Consider the following 17,215-nt stretch of genomic DNA (forward strand, 5'->3'; position numbering starts at 1 on the left):
TGAGAGGGAGAGAGAATCCCAAGCAGGCTCTGCACTCAACATTCGATCCCAAGACTGAGATTATGACCTGAGCTGAAACCATGAATCGGATACTTAACCAAATGAGCCACCCAGGCGCCCCTCTTCTGCCCATTTAAAAATTAGTATTATTGTTATTATTGCTATTATTATTACTACTATTTATTCTTGAGTTTGAGAAATTTTTGGTAGATTTTGGATACTAATCCTTTATCAGATATATCATCTTCACATGTCTTCTCTTATTCACTAGATTCTTTCAGTTTCTCTGATTGCTTTCTTTGCTTTCAGAAGCTTTTTATTTTGATGTATTGACAATAGTTTACTTTCGCTTTTGTTTCTCTTGCCTGAGGAGACCTATCTAGAAAAATTTTTACTATGAATGATGTCAGAGAAATTACTGTACTGCCAGTGTTCTCTTCCAAGATTTTTATGATTTCAGGTCTCCTATTTAGGTCCTTAATCCCTTTTGAGTTTATTTTAGTGTATGGTACAAGAGAGTGGCTCAGTTTCTTCTTTTTTACATGTGGCTTGGTAGTTTTCCCAATACCACTTGTTGAAGAGACCATCTTTTTCCCTTTGCACATCCTTGCCTCCTTAGTTGAAGTTAATTGATCACATAATCATAGGTTTTCTGTTCTGTTCCATTGATCTCTATGTCTGCTTTTGTGTCAGTACCTTTTGATCACTGTAGCTTTGTAGAATATCTTGGTTATCTGGGAATGTGATGTATTCAGCTATGTTGGGGTTTTTTGTTTTTGTTTTTGTTTGGTTTTTTCATAATTGATGTGCCTTTTTGGGATCTCTTGTTGTTCCATACAAATCCGTCTTTGGTTAAGTTTATTCCTAGGTATTTTATTATTTTTGGTGCAAATGTAACTGGGATTCTTTTAATTTGTTTCTACTGGTTTATTATTAGTATATAGAAATGCAGTGGACTTCTGTAAATTGCTTTTGTATCCTATGACCTTACAGAATTCATTTCTCAGTTCTAGTAGGTTTTGGTGAGTCTTTCAGGTTTTATGTGTAGTATCATGTCATCTGCAAATAGTGAAAATTTTATTTCTTTATTACCAATTTGGATGTCTTCTTTCTTGTCTGATTGCTGTGAGTAGGATTTTTAGTACAGTGTTGAATACAAATGGTGAGAGTGGACATTCCTGACATTGAGAGGAAAGCTTTCAGTTTTTGATCGTTGAGTGTGATGTTCGTGTTATTTGTGAGTTTTTCATAAATGGTTTTTGGGGCGCCTGGGCGGCTCGGTCGGTTGAGTGTCTGCCTTCAGCTCAGGTCATGATCTCACTGTTTGTGGGTTCAGGCCCCACGTCGCGCTCTGTGCCAACAGCTAGCTTAGAGCCTGGAGCCTGTTTCAGATTCAGTATCTCCCTCTCTCTCTGACCCTCCCCTGCTCACGCTGTTTCCCTCTCTCAGAAATAAATTAAAAAAACAAACAAACAAACATAAATGGTCTTTATTATGTTGAGGTATGTTTCCTCTAAACGTATTTTGTTGAGGGTTTTTAACATGAATGGATGTTGTACTTTGCCAAATGCTTTTCCTGCAGGTATTTAAATGATCATTATGGTTTTTATCCTTTCTCTTTGATGTAATGTATCATGATGATTGATTTGCAGATATTAAATCACCCTTGCGTCCCAGAATGAATCCCCCTTTACTGTGGTGAATAATTTTTTTGTATTGTTGGAATTGGTTTGCTAATATTTTGTTGAGGATTTTTGCATCTATGTTCATCAGAGAGCTTGGCCTGTAGTTCTCTTTTTTAGTAGTACCTTTCTGTGATTTTGCTATCAGGATAATGGTGGCATCAAAGAATGTATTTGGAAGCTGTCCTTCCTGTTTTATTTTTTGGAATAACTTGAGAAAAATAGGTATTAACTTATGTAAATGTGGCAAAATTTTCACATTGCAGCCTTCTAGGATTTTGTTGGGAATGTTTTGATTACTGATTAATTTTGTGCTGGTAGTTGATAAGGTGTGCATGGATCCCTTGTGATGTGAGCCTAGAGCCACTTTAGGAAACTCCCGCTGCTCGGCTGGCGGGGTAGGTGCTCCTTGACTGCTGGTCTGCTGTGCAAGGGCATCTGCAGCTTCCTGGGAGGGAGACTGGCAGGGCTGGAGGGGGTGAGTTTTCTGAAGGGGGTGGAACAGGTGAGAGGATAGTGTTAGGAAGGTTTGTGCATATTTGCTACGGGAGGAGACTGAACCCTGGCTGGAGAGGGTATGTCCACAGGAGAATGTTGGGCCTTGGCACCATGTTAGCCGGTTAGGTGGAGAGTGTTAGCTGCACTGGTTCCTTGCTGGTGTCCAGGTATCTAGGCTGGGAGGCAAGGGAGGGAAATGGCTCCTGCCAGCTCCTTTGTTCCTGGAGAATTCTCCCATGATCCGTTGCCCCTCCAGCATAGGTTCTGAGATTAGTAAACAAATCTTCCTCCTGCATATCCCAGGTGTTTTTTTCAAATTGCTGCTTTTATGCTTTGTCTCTCCTAGGGGCTGTTTGTTGTGCTGTCTCTTAAGGGTGGGGATTCCATTTCCGCTCCCCTCTGGCTCTCCTAGAGCCACACCCAATGAATTTTAAAATTTCAGGTATTAAGTGCCAATGTAACAAGTCTTAAAATTCCACTCTTCAGATTTTCAAAGCCAAATGTTATGGGAATTTGTCTTGCCTGTTCACGCTCCTGTGCTTGGTGTTACGGTCCTTTTTTCCCCTCTTCACATCCAGGGCATCCCTCTTTTAAGAACAGGCCCTTAGGTCCTTTTAGCTCCCACCCACGTCTCTGCCCAGTACACTTGGCCAGTGTTTAAAGGGCCCTGTGTATTGCCATACTGCAGCATTTTACTCATTTTCTTACCAGTGCATACTCATGTCAAAACAAGAAAAGTGGACTTCTGAGGGACTTTTAAGGCACAGTAGAATGGGGATTATTTTGTATTGAATTAGAAAGCAAAGCATTGAACTTATGCTATAGGTATGCTTAAAGAATACAATTTAATTCACGTTGCAGGACTATAATCTTCCAACTGACAGCAAAACAACTATCAGAAAATTAGAAAATTTAAAATAATATCTCCTCATAGCAGAGTTTCCTCACAAAAATTAATAAAAATGAGGCTTCAAGCAAATAAGTTTCTGAGTGACCACATAGGGGAAGTCATTTTACCAGTGGTGATTCTAAATCATGTTCAATTGCAGCAGTCAGAGATATAATGATTAGAAAAAATAGACATGTTTAAAAATACTAGCCTTGGAGCACCTGGGTGGCTCAGTCTGTTAAGCGTCCGTCTTTGGTGGCTCAGGTCATGATCTCGTGGCTTGTGGGTTCGAACCCTGCTTTGGGCTCTGTGCTGACAGCTAGCTCAGAGCCTGGAGCCTGATTCAGATTCTGTATCTCCCTCTCTCTCTGACCCTTCCCCTACTCCTGCTTCTCTCTCTCTCTTTCAGACATAAATTTTAAAAAAATTTAAAAAAATTAAAAATACTAGCTTTTTGTTGAGAACAGTTACTCAGTTGAAGATATCTGGAGCAACATTAATAATTAAAAAAACAAGGCACGTGGTTTTTAGTGATTTTCCTTGGCTCTTGATGGGTTAACAGATGATACTAGTATGGGTTAGTTGTTGGTTTGAAGAATCATTGCTGGATTTGAAGTGACTGAAGAATATGCCTTCATGAATAGTCTATGTGGAACAACTACAGGTGAAAATATTTTCAAAGTTGGTAAAACACTAATTTAGTGCAGCCTAAAGAGGATCTGCAAATATGTGTGGAGGAAAAAGTGAGAAGTGTTTAAAGTATGGTTATTCATTACATTCATCATCAATACTTTGTGGAAGATACTTGAATCTGTGGTGTGTTTTTGAACCATTTTAGTCAACTGTGAACTTCATTTACTCATGTGGACTTAACTGTTGTCAGTCCAAGAATTTTTGTCAGTAAACAGGATATCTTGGGGCGCTTGGGTGGCTCAGTCGGTTAAGCATCTGTCTTTGGCTCAGGTCATGATCTCATGGCTTGTGGGTTCGAGCCCCGCTTTGGGCTCTGTGCTGACAGCTAGCTCAGAGCCTGGAGCCTGCTTCAGATTCTGTATCTCCTTCTCCCTCTAACCCTCCCCTGTTCACATTGTCTGCCTCTCTCACAAATAAATAAAAACATTAAAAGAAATTAAAAGAAAAAAGAAAACAGGATATCGTGACTTTCTCTACTTAACCTTTGAATAGCTTAGTAATGGCAAAGTTTTAGTGTGTTGTTGTTGATGTTGTTTTTGAGCTCAGGGCAAGATTGAATTTTTCTGAATGAGAAATTGCCCTCAACCATTATTGTCAAGCCTTGGATGGCTCTGGAAAGTAACTTTTACTGTAGCTTGTTATTGTTTTCTAATTCACCCTAAAATTACACAGCAAAATAATATTTATATGAAAAAACTATATTGCAGCATATTGTCACTTTGGTGACAACTAACAAAGCATGAATAACAAGTAATGTCCAAAATTTTAAAAAGGTAATGTCCAGTGACCTTATATGTTTGCCCTTCTTTCACATGTTAAGACAAGAAGGGAGACCTTCATTCCCACAGAAATTTGTAGCAGATATATTTTTCAAGCTCAGATTGCAGTTCCATGAAATTTTAGGTTTCATTGTATGTACAAAGGAAATTTCCAATTCAAAATTCATTTGGCTGTGCTATTGAATTGGAAGTGATTTATCTGCAGTGTAATGATATACTAAAGAACAATATCGTAAGAATTAAACAATTCCATAATGCCTTCCAGGTGATAAATATGCTAAATTATAATCAATTCTGTCAGTTGATACCAGTATTTGGTAGTACTAGATTCATGAAAAATATTTACAAAGACTGAGTATGTAAAATTTCATTACAGAACAGCATTAACAGATAAACATTTGCAACAAATTTTAATGTAGGGATCTCTAACTTTGAATGCAATTAAGCAGTTATCCCCAAAAGATAATTTCTGTTCTCATTAGTAGATGCCTTATAGAAACTGTACTCAACAGTTAATATTTTGACTTTTATTAATAACATTTCTGAAGCTTGTTTTCTTTTCATAAGAATCTGTACAGTATTCTCAATTTTGCCTCCTGCCCTGCAAAACCTAAAATATTTATTATCTGCCTTTTTAGAAAAGTTTTGCTAACCCCTACCATATAGTCTCAGAAAAAGAGAGATATGATTTCCCAAGAAGTTATCCTTCATTACAAACAATGAAGATATATATGGTACAGTGATACAAAGGTAGGATAAGTAAAAATAAATATATGTAACATCTTACAGAATAAACTTACAATTTTTTTAAGTTGTATGGATAATTTTATGGTGAGTTCCAGAAACGTCCACTAAAAAGATTTACTTCAAAACCGATACTGAGATAAACAGTCATCCTTTACTGTGCTTGTGCATGAGATCTGTGGCAGGAGAGTATTGCAACAGTTATTCTGAACAAAGAATGCAGTGTAAAAATTTCTGACTAAAATTCAGGCTTAATTTATCAGCTTATGAAATTTAGTTGATGTTAGTTGTCTTTTCCTAGAAGTTGTTTTACTCTTGAGTGAGTGTTGATTGTTTTCATACCCTGCCTTGTTTAGAGGGGATATAAGGAAGGACTAAGTATTATTAATTGTTAGATTATTATGATCGGACTCTAGGGTCATGTAAGGAGTTCAAACGTTTTATGGGGAATCTATGATATGATGAAATATAAAGATTTATTAATATAGTAAGGAAGAATTTGGAAGGTAAGGTATCTTATTGGGGGAGCAATTCATATGGAGTGGGCTTTAAGAAGTGAGAAAAACAAGAAGCAGTCAATGATGCTCTGGTGGGAGATGGAGCTGGTTGGGTACTTTGGGTTTTATTTAGCCAAGAGTAATGGACTTTATTGACAAATATTTCCAAACTTGGCATAATGTCTGACACTTAGAGGTACTTCTTGAATAAAAATTAGGGAGCTATTTAAAGAAATTGAGCAGGAGGAATACAGGATAAATGCCAAATGACAGAGGGTGGCCAGCTGCTGATCATCAGAATAGCAGGATTTGTTAAATATTAGCAAAGGCCCTGTTGACATTTGTCTGACATCTAATCCTTCCTTTCTAATTCCCAATGCTGCCAATTTAACCAAAGCCTTATAATTCTTTAAGTTTCCTTCTCCCTGTAGTTTCTAGTCTTTCATTCTCTGAAATCTTATTTAAGTGTCTCATTTTCTGATTATGATGACGGATTTGAACATAGAAGGTTTTCACACATTTTTTCAAAAGGTGAATACCTGAGAGTCATAGCTTAGTAATCTTTTGAAACCGATTGACAGCATGTAGAGGGGCCTTACAAAATCCTTTTACTCAACAGCAGTAATAGGATTATTTACCTCTGAATTGAGTCTACCATTTCACTTCAAACTGTGGAGTACAAGCTGGTGTCCTCTTCCAACTTCTGTTTGTTTTTTTTAATTTCTTGGAGGAGATGGTCCTTTTAATAATCATCCTTAATTGGTTGCATTGTTAGGTTATTGAAAGAGCACAATCTAATGGGCTGTTCAAGCGTTTTGTTTTGATTTTTTTCTTGAATCGCACGTGGTAAATTATAGATCTAGAAAAAATGGACAAGTTATTAATAATTAACTTATAAAAATATTAAAGTTATTTATTTATATTTTTACCTTAGGTATCTTAATGCAATACAGACAATGTGTCCACATATTCTGCGCTATTTGACTACTGCTGTCATAACAAACAAAGATGTTCGGAAACGCCGACAGGTGCTAAAAGATCTGGTTAAAGTTATTCAACAGGTAAAAAACTAAAATCCTTTTTTAAAAATGTTTATTTTGAGAGGAAAAAAAAAGACAGCGTGTGTGTGTGTTTGTGTGCGCGCATGTGCGCACACACGTGAGCAGGGTAAGGGCAGAGAGAGAGGGGAGAAGATCCCCAGCAGGCTGCATGCCCAGTGCAGAGCCTAACGTGGAGGAGCTGGATCTCACAACCCTGAACTATGGCCATAGCCAAAATCAGGAGTCAGACACTGAACTCACTGAGCCACCCAGGTGCTCCCCAAAACTAAAATCTTTATTGAGTTTTAAAACTCTAAACTAGATCTAACATCTGTTTCTAAAGTAGGACTCTTAGTTTTTAAGGTAAAATGTTTTAAAAATAGGAGAAAGGTTACATGAAGTATATATAGAGAAGAGCCCAGGATACTCATGGGCATTTACTGTCTTTAATCCCAGGATATATTTATGTCAGATGTAGTATGGGATGATTACTGCTCTCTGGTAGGTGGATACTTAATATACATTGTATATAGTGTTACCTTTATTGCAGAGTATAGGAGATTTGAAGCCTGGCATTGTTGGGAGATCTGTTACCTACATAATTGCAGAGTCGTCATCTCTACATAGAATATGGTATTAATAGTCCCCAAGTTGTACAAAAGCTGCAGCCCTACTGGTTGGTTTTAGTGAATTCCTCAATAATAACTATGGGTTAGAAAAAGAACTTAAATACGATTTTGACTAAGGATAAATTAAATACCAAAAGACAAATTCAGCAGGTTATGAATGAATGCCCTTATACTTGGAGATGTTATTGACTAAGGGAGACTTTTGGCAACAGAGGAACTTGAAAGCATTTGGAATGGTTCTAGAATGAGAATATAGAGAACTCAGTCTAGAAGACATTATAAGCTTAAGGTGGGGCCTAAAATCGGGATGTGAGCAATTGCTTTGAGAAGATGACACTAGGTAATTTGCTAGAATTTAATCATAGAGGAGGAGAAACCAGAAAGATTAGGATATTCTAGGGGCAATCTACCACCAAACAATGTTGAATCAGATCCACCTTGACCTTTGACATAATTTTACAGGAGTCTTACACATATAAAGACCCAATTACGGAATTTGTTGAATGCTTATATGTTAACTTTGACTTTGATGGAGCTCAGAAAAAGCTGAGGGAATGTGAATCAGTAAGTATGAATTTTTACTTCTAAATTAATAATATGTTTGGATATTGTAAAAGTTAACCTTGCAGTGTTTTATTAAAGTAATTATATCAGAAATATACATTAATCTTAAAACGACTGATTTTTTAGAAATGTGCTGGGATGTAGACATTTTAATGTTATTGCCGTACATGTATGTCTTTTGTTAGTACATTTATTAAAACATTGGCGGCATTAAAAATTCATACATATACCCATGATTCCTTGTCTTATTCTATGTTAGTAAATATGTGAAGTATATCCTATGTGTGTATAAGATTGTATAGAATTGGACAGCCTAACTGAGATAAGTCTTAATTTGTTTCATAAGTGGGTCTATCTTTAGAATTTTTCACATGATGTACTGAATGTTTATAAACCAGTCAAGCTATAGGGGTGTGCATTTTATCACAACAGTGACTTCTGTTGATTGGTAGAAACTAAAGTACCTTCAAGCAACTGAGTTAGATTTATCAGCTTTTTTAAATGTTAGTTTGTAGAGTTTTAAGAAGTTAAATTAAGAAACTTACCTGTTAAATGCATTTACCAAATCCATAAGTTGTTAGTTGTCAGTTTCCTTTTTGAACCTAAATGTTAACACGAAATACAGTTTGTTGAAGGATTAAGATCTTACTTCTTTAAGGAAAAAATTATTATGTAAATATAACTTAAGGGGGGATTTTCACACATTGGACAAAATATAAAATAGACTCCAGTGTGATAATTTATATTCATGCAGTCATGTATAGTATTATTATGTGTTGGTATATACCAGTATACTAAGTAGCTGGTTAGGCCTGGCTGAGGCCAAGGGACACTTGGTTATTACTGTGAAGTTAAAATACTCTTTTAATTATGATACCATCTGTGGAATAGAAGCTACCCCTTGAATTTTTCTCCTTTGTGGATTTCCAGGTCTATTTACTTCACAGAAATATGCATATTTTTAATCTGTTCAAAATTATTTTAAATAACTAGAAGAGATATGTTATCTACCCAGCATTTATGCAGGATGATGGACAGGGCAAAGCTACTTTGTCACAAGGTCACTCAAGTCATCAGTAGAACAAGGAAACATTGCAGTGCTTAAATTTACGTATTTTTCATATAGCATTCATTTACTTCTAGTTTAAACTGTTAGAGGCTTGAGCATAGTATTCTAGAAAGTGCTGTGGTATATAACTTGTGATATTAATTGAGAGGATTGCAGTAACTGGAACAATGAGTAGAGCACACAGGAAGTATTTTGGATCACATTTTTTAAAATTGCTTGTCAGCGCTGTTAATTTTTTTGTTATACTTTACACACATAGGTACTTGTGAATGACTTCTTCTTGGTGGCTTGTCTTGAGGATTTTATTGAAAATGCTCGTCTCTTCATATTTGAGACTTTTTGTCGCATCCATCAGTGTATCAGCATTAAGTAAGAACACCCTGATTTGATTTGTATTTTCTACTTTTAAATTCCTGGAAATTTCCATTTACTGTAAAATTACACTTAATAGGATTCCAGTTAATTGGATTTTTATTTCCCTTTGCTTTAGAAGAAAAAGGAAACAGTCTGATAGTGATTTATTAAAAATCCTAACTTTTGTTTTTATTATGGGATACTACAAATTCAGAAATACCTCCTTTGGTTTGTGTGTAGCATAGCATGATTTTTGGAAATGATATCTTCAAGGCAGTATTACGATTGTTGGGTACCTTTTTAAAAAGTACTATTATATTCTTAATATAGGGGGAAAAGAGAAATAGCTTTTTAGAATGGTTTCAACAGGAGTTCAAATAAGGAAGAGGTTAGCCCTTAGTGATTCAGAAATACTGTTGAAAGACTACATTTGGTAATCATTTCAGTTGATTGAGTTTGTTTTATTTAATTATATATTTGAATTCTCATATAGTAAACTATGACATCCTAAAATGTTGAAACATGGAAAGTATGGTGAATTTCAGTTCACATTTCCTTTGTTGTGTGAGAAAATTATTGGGGGAAAAATTGTGAAACTTATATAACCTATTAGAAACTAATTGTACATATTAGAATTTGAAAAATAACTAGTGCCCTTTGGCCACAGATGAAGTCAAACAGTAAATATGCTCCATAAATGTTTAAAGAATTACTTTAATGTTTGCCTCTTTGGAATTGTGTGTAGACCAAAGTTTTTCTTTAGTGCCATTTGTTTTTGCTGGGCATCCATTCTTGTTTGCCTAATTTTACTGGGTGGTTATTGAAGTGGTTTTTCAGAGTTAGAAGTATGGTATAATCATGGTGCTTTTCCTATGTGAATTAAAGCCTTGACCAGTAATATTAGTACTTTACTATAGCTAGCAGACATATAATTTAAATATCTGATTCTCTTAAAGAATACATGCAAATTCCTAATATGTCATTGGTTGTGAAAGAGATGAATAATATGTGAGATGTTGGTAGACAATAGGTAATTGAATTTTTACACTGTCCTTTTTTTTTTTTAAAGATTCATAATTCAGTCTTATGAAAGAGGGATGCTAATATTTTGGTTTTCCTTATGGACTTTCCCCACTTCTTGTTAGGATATGGTCACTCGGGGGGCGCCTGGGTGGCTCAGTTGGTTAAGCGTCCAACTTCGGCTCAGGTCATGATTTTGTGTTAGAGCTCTGTGTCAGGCTCTGCTGACAGCCAGCTCAGAGCCTAGAGTCTGTTTCAGATTCTGTGTCTCCCTCTCTCTGTACCCTAGGACTGTATTTATCCTTTTTATGAGCCTTTTGAGAGCAAATTCTCCTTTTTATATTTTTAGTACCTAGTATGGTGACCCTGTACAGTGTAGATGCTCAGTAAATACTTGTTAAATGAATTGATCTCTTTGCATTAGTGAATTTATGTTTTTGTCCATGATAATGCTTTTTCACTTAGGTACCATGAGTAAGAAGGTTTGTTTCAGCTCTAGTTTGTTCCTTTTATTAACTTGGGGACCTTGTATTCATTATTTTGCTTTTTGAGATTTGGTTTACCATGCTTAACAGCAAAATAAAGTCTTTGTCCTGTGTACTCAAGAGAAAAGTGCCTCTCAGAGGAGATAATACAGTGGAAATGCATCATATATAAGCACATAAAGTGAATTTATCATTACCTAATAATTTTTTAAATTTGGTATCAGTGTTTTGATGATTTTCTTTGATTTCTGTAGTTCTTTGATTACTGTAGATTTTTGTAGTTTTAGACAAAGTCTAAAGCATTTCAGACTAAAGTTCTAGTGGCTTTCTAAAGTCTCGAAATCTTTTTTATAATGATAGTATTTCTTTTGTATTTCGGTTGTTTAAATGCCTTTGGCTATGTGGGAATGTTTTATAACTCAGGTGATTTTGAATACTTATATTAATGCATTTTCTTCAAATATTAAGGAATTTTGGAGTTGGGAAGAAATCTTGGGGAGCTTCTGATCCAGCAATGCAGTTACTGAATCATCAACAGTAGGACTTTTTTCTGCAGGGGTGGAAATGTTTTGTATCTATATTGTTCAGTATTGTAGCTAATAGTCATTTATGGCTTTTTTAATTTTTTTTAAGAGAGCAGAGAAGGGGCAAGGGAGAGAGATAATCTCAGGCAGGCTCCACACCCAGCACGGAGCTGATGTGGGGCTTGATTCACAACCCTGAGATCATGACCTGAGCCAAAATCATTTAGCCACTCAGGCACCCCCATTTGGGCTTTACATGTAGTTCAGGTTTCAAGTTCTAGAACCAAGGTGTGTGTTTTAGAGCTTGTTTTCAAGTGTGGCATTATGTATATATTTGTGTATATATGAGTCAAAGTCCCTTCATGCTGCTTAGCTGTACCTCTATTCAGTTTTCTTCCTGATTCGCAAAGTACTTCTGTGGGACCCAAAGACTTCTGGAAACACAATCGCCCCCCTCCCTCCCCAAAAATCCAGTACAACTCCTTTGTTTTCTCATGGTTTTGAAGCTCCTTCCTTATACCTAGGAAACTTAAGGCTCAGAGACGTTAAGCTCCATAGTTCTTATTTAATGACAGAGCCTGAACTAATAGGTCTCAGACATTCATTTTATTATACCTCACTATAAATTGTTTTTCATTGTGCGCAGTTGATATTTTTAGAAATAATCAGATTTAGACTAATTTGTCATTAGTCTTTTCACTAAAAGGTAAAGATGGAAACCATAAGTCACTGTTTAACTTTGTGTCTCAGAGTCACTATAGAGTTTTATTTTATTTTACAAATACAGATTCCCTGAAGCCACTTCCATATTTTTGGATCAGATTTTCTGGGTATGTTCTGCTATGATGTGTAACAGAGCTACTACATTGTACCTTCAGCGTGGTTATTCACCACATTGCATCCAGGATTGAGAACCACTGCATCAAGTCGCCAAGTTTTTAGGCACAAATTTACAGATTTTTAAAGTAATAGAGTGAAAAATCAGTGACTTAGTATTTTTAGTATATAAGGAATTAAGAAGATAGAGGCAGAGCAGAAAATGTAGCTACAGGTGAGAAAGAAATACTTGTCTTAGAGCAACAGTGAGATTTCTAAGGTTCATTGGCAGGGTGGAGAGTGTGTCCAATAGGACTTAGTCTAGGGGTTAGGTTTTTCATTTTTTAAAGCTGCTTTAATGAATTAGGAATATGATTTAAAATAATGTTAAGCATTTAAGTTGGGCTTTTATAAATACAGAAAATATCATAATGTAGACTCTGAGGATTTGAAATCCATGGTAATTACCAACAGAGCTTAATGTTTACCTTTAAATAGTATGTAGAAAAAACTGATTGTTCTGTAATCCAGGTGTTCCTGTTTTTTTAAGAGAGAGAGAGAGACAGAGCAAGCATGTGAGTGAGCAAGGGGCAAAGAGAGAGACAGAGGGGTGGGGGGAGAGAGTGCGTAGCCTAAAGCTGGGCTCAAGCTCACCTGATGTGGGGCTCAAACTCAGGAACCAGGAGATCATGCCCGGAGCCAAAGTCAGATGCTTAACTGACTGAGTCACCCAGATGCTCCTGTAATACAGGTTTTTAACCCAGATAATACATCAAAATCATCTGGAGAACTTAAAACCACATTAACTTAAACTTTAAAAAGTATAGATTTTCTGGCCTCACTGCAGACCTGAATCCGAATCTCTGGGATCAAGGCTTGGGAATCTGGGTTTAAAGCTTCCCAGGTGCAGTTAGCCCTGGGTGGAAACATTGGTGATTTGTAGTGCTGACAGCACATTAGAATCAAGGAGGAAGCTTTTAAAAAGAAATAAAACTAAAGGACCATGTTTTTTAAAAGCTGCTCTAAGTATTCTGATGTAGAACCCTTTTTATAATTATGTTTTTTATTTTGTGATAATTATAGATCACATGCAATTGTAGGAAATAGTAATGAAATCCCCTTTGTTCTTCATAGTTTCCCATTTACACAGTTCACATTTCTGATGATAGTATCTCCCAATAAACCAGCATATTGATGTTGATACATTCTCATCTATTAACCACTTCTATAATTTTGTTACTTCTAGAATATGCAAAAACTTTTTTAAAAGGTAATGTTCAGCTTTCCAGAGAGGATAAATATACTAGGTGTCATGATTGTGATGTAATTTTTAATAGCAGTATAACTAGTAGAGGTCTTCAAAGAAGAAAATATTGCAGATGTGAATGAGTGCCTTCTGTGGCCAAGCCCTGGTTAGAAGGTAGTAAGCACACCCTCAAGGCTTTAAATCCAGAGGAAGAAGCATATTAAATTAAAAAAATTACAAGTTATAGGTGTTTTGAAGAAAAATACAGAGTAATGAGAATGACATGGACATAATTTATAAATTGTGTGTTGGAAAATCCCAAAGTAATTTAGATTGTAGCTTCAGTGAACCCTGTTAACTCTCTAAATGGAATATTTTTAAGCTGCAAAGTAGACTTTTTTTTTCCACTGTGTACTAATTATGACAAATTATTCCATTCACAAGTTTGTGCTGACCTAGCTCTCTGTATCTAATTAATCTAAAATTATTTAATATTCTATCTTTTTGTGGGGTACAAAGGAAAGGATTGTCTCTGGCCTCCTTTTTGTCCAACAGTGGACACATTTTAAATGTTCAAGAGAATAGTACCTATTATAAAACCAATGGTTGTATTAAACAACTCTTTTCATTTGTGATTTAGAAACATTCTCAGTTGATAGGTTTCTTGATTAAGCACATGTGATAGTCCTATCTTTATAAAAATGCGTATTAAGAATGTTTTTATCAGTTTATAGATTTGGAGGATAAGTTACCAATCTGTTTACCATAAAGTATGCAACATCTGTCTTAAAAGAATACTGTGGTCAGATTTACTCTAGTGTAGCTGAATAGTTTATGAGATATGGTGTGTGTCTGAAATTTCAAAGCCGTTCTAGAATAATTCTTGGATCAGTTTTCAATTGTAGATAAAAATAAAGTATGTAAGTAATATTTTGAATGTGTGTGATAAACATGTTGGAGCATACATTAATGTAATTGTCCTGTAAAGAGTTAGATTGGCTTTTCACAAAAGAAGATATTTGCCAACTACTCTTGCACTTCTTTAAGTGGTGAAGCCATTCTACTTTGCTTTTTAAGTAACATTTTAGGTCCTAATATTTTTCTTAAAGCTCTTATTGATGTGTAGCAGGTAATATTCATAATTTTACTTCCTGATATTAAAGAAAAATATAGAAAGGTGTATTTCCAGATGGAGATAAAATACTTCAAAAGCCTTTTTGGATTTCTGTGTTAACTGTTAAGTAGTATATGACATACCTTGGAGATACTGGGGTTTGGTTCCAGGCCTCTGTAATAAAGTGAGTATCACAATAAAGTTGTTCAAATGGTGGCTTAGTTGGTTAAGCATCTGACTCTTGATATCGAATTAGGTCATGATCTCATAGTCATGAGATCCGTCCCTATGTTGGGCTCAGGGCTGCATGTGGAGCTTGCTTGGGGTAAAAGCTAGTTGAATGAATTTTTTGTTATCCAGTACATATAGTCTGTCATTTATTAAGTGTGCAGTATAGCTGTATGTCTAAAGAATGTACATACCTTAATTTAAAAATACTACTAATGGGACACCTGGGTGGTTCATTTGGTTGAGCGTCTGACTCTTGATTTCGGCTTGAGCCATGATCTAACAGTTAATGGGATCAAGCCCCACGTCAGGCTCCATGCAGACAGCTTGAGATTCTCTCTGTCTGTCTGTCTGTCTCTCTCCCTCTCCCCCTCCCTCCCTGCTCCTTTCTTGGCTGACATGTGCACTGTCTCTCAGAATGAATAATAAACATTTTTAAAAAATATTACTAAACTATGCTAACCATCATCTTAGCTTTTAATGAATCATAATCTTTTTTGCTGGTGGAGGATCTTGCCTCGATTTTAATTGCACCCAACCAGGGTGGTGGTTGCTAAAGATTGGGGTAGCTACTGCAGTTTCTTAAAATAAGACCATGAAGTTTCCCATACAATATTGACTCTTGTTTCACAAACAGTTTCTCTATAGCATGTGATGCTGTTCGATAGCATTTTACCCACAGTAGAACATCTTTCCAAATGACGAGTCTTTTCTCTCACATCCTGCCCCTGCTTTATCAACTAAGTTTATGTAATATTCTAAATCCTTTGTTGTCATTTTCAATAATCTTCACCAACAGTAGATTCCATCTCAGGAAACCACTTTCTCTGCTCATCCATAAGAAGCAACTCCTTATCTGTTCATGTTTTATCAGGAGATTACAGCAATTCAGTCACATCCTCAGGCTCCACTTCTCATTCTAGCTCTCTTGCTGTTTCCACCACATTTGCAGTTACTTCCTCCACTTAAGTCTTGAATTTTTTAAAATCATCTATGAGGCTTGGAATTTACTTCTTCCAAACTCCTGTTAATGTTGATATTTTGACCTCTTCCCATGAATCACAAATACTCTTAATGACATCTTTTTAATTTTTTTAATGTTTGTTAATTTTTGAGAGACAGAGAGCACAGGCTGGGAAGGGCCAGAGAGAGAGAGACGGAGACAGAAAATCCTAGGCAGGCTCCAGGCTCTGAGCTGTCAGCACAAAGCCCAACGTGGGGCTGGAACTCACAAACCGAAGTCATGGCCTGAGCTGAAGTCAGATGCTCAGCTGACTGAGCCCACTCAGGCGCCCCTCTTAATGGTGTCTCAATGGTGAATCCTTCATAGGAGGTTTTCACTTTACTTTGTCCAGATTCATCAGTAGAATCACTGTGTATGGCAGTTATAGCCCTAGGAATTTCTTAAAAACACTTGAAATTATTCCTTGATCTGTGGACTTCAGAACAGATGATGTGTTAGCAGGCACAAAAACATGAATCTCATTGCAAATCCATCAGAGCTTTGGGTGATGAGGTGCATTGTCAGTGAGCCAGTAATATTTTGAAAGGAATCTTTTTTTTTTTCCCCCGAGTTGTAGATCTTAACAGAGTGTTTAAAATATTCAGTAAACTATTTTGTAAACAGATGTGCTATCATCCAGGCTTTGTTGTTCCATTTATAGAGCAGAGGCAGAGTAGATTTAGTATAATTCTTAAGGGCCCTAACATTTGGGGGATGGTAAATGAACCATTGGTTTCAGCTTAAAGTCACCAGCTGCATTAGTCTCTAACAAGAGGGTCAGTCTGTCCTTTGAGGCTTTGAATCCAGGCACTGACTCCTCCTCTCTAGCTGTGTAAGTCCTAGGTGGCGTCTTTTTCCAATATAAGGCTGTTTGGTCTACATTGAAAATCTGTTGTTTGGTGGCATAGCCACCTTCATTAATTATCTCAGCTAGATCTTTTGGAAAACTTGCTGCAGCTTCTACATTAGCACTTGCTGCTTCACCTTGGGTACTTTGATGTTCCGGAGATAGCTTCCTTTCTTAAACTTCATGACCAACCTCCAGTACCTTCAAACTTTTCTCCTGTGGCTTTTCTTATTTCTCTCAGCCTTCATAGAACTAACAGGGAATGTTGTGCCTGTTTTGATCTTTTTTTCCAGACCACCAAAACTTTCTATCAGCAGTAAGGCTTTTGGCTTCTTATCATTCATGTATTAACTGGAGTAGCACTTTAGATTTCCTGCAAGAACTTTTCCTTTGCATTCACAGCTTGGCTAACTGGTATAAGAGGCTTAGCTTTCAGGCTATGTCAGCTTTTGACATGTCTTCCGCACTAAACTTAATCATCTCTAGCTTTTGAT

General features: G+C 36.2%; 1 protein-coding gene across 1 annotated transcript in view; it reads left to right on the forward strand.

Annotated features, from left to right (window-relative positions):
* Positions 1-17,215, forward strand: part of EIF3E (eukaryotic translation initiation factor 3 subunit E) — a 46,865-nt gene that overhangs the window by 19,837 nt on the left and 9,813 nt on the right. Inside the window, exons 8-10 of the mRNA XM_077771315.1 lie at positions 6,717-6,843; positions 7,914-8,015; positions 9,344-9,453. Coding sequence (XP_077627441.1) covers positions 6,717-6,843; positions 7,914-8,015; positions 9,344-9,453 — 339 coding nt within the window. The remainder of the gene's footprint in view (positions 1-6,716; positions 6,844-7,913; positions 8,016-9,343; positions 9,454-17,215) is intronic.

The sequence above is a fragment of the Crocuta crocuta genome, unplaced genomic scaffold (genome assembly GCF_008692635.1).
Source record: "Crocuta crocuta isolate KB4526 unplaced genomic scaffold, BGI_CrCroc_1.0 scaffold240, whole genome shotgun sequence".
Lineage (NCBI taxonomy): Eukaryota > Metazoa > Chordata > Mammalia > Carnivora > Hyaenidae > Crocuta > Crocuta crocuta.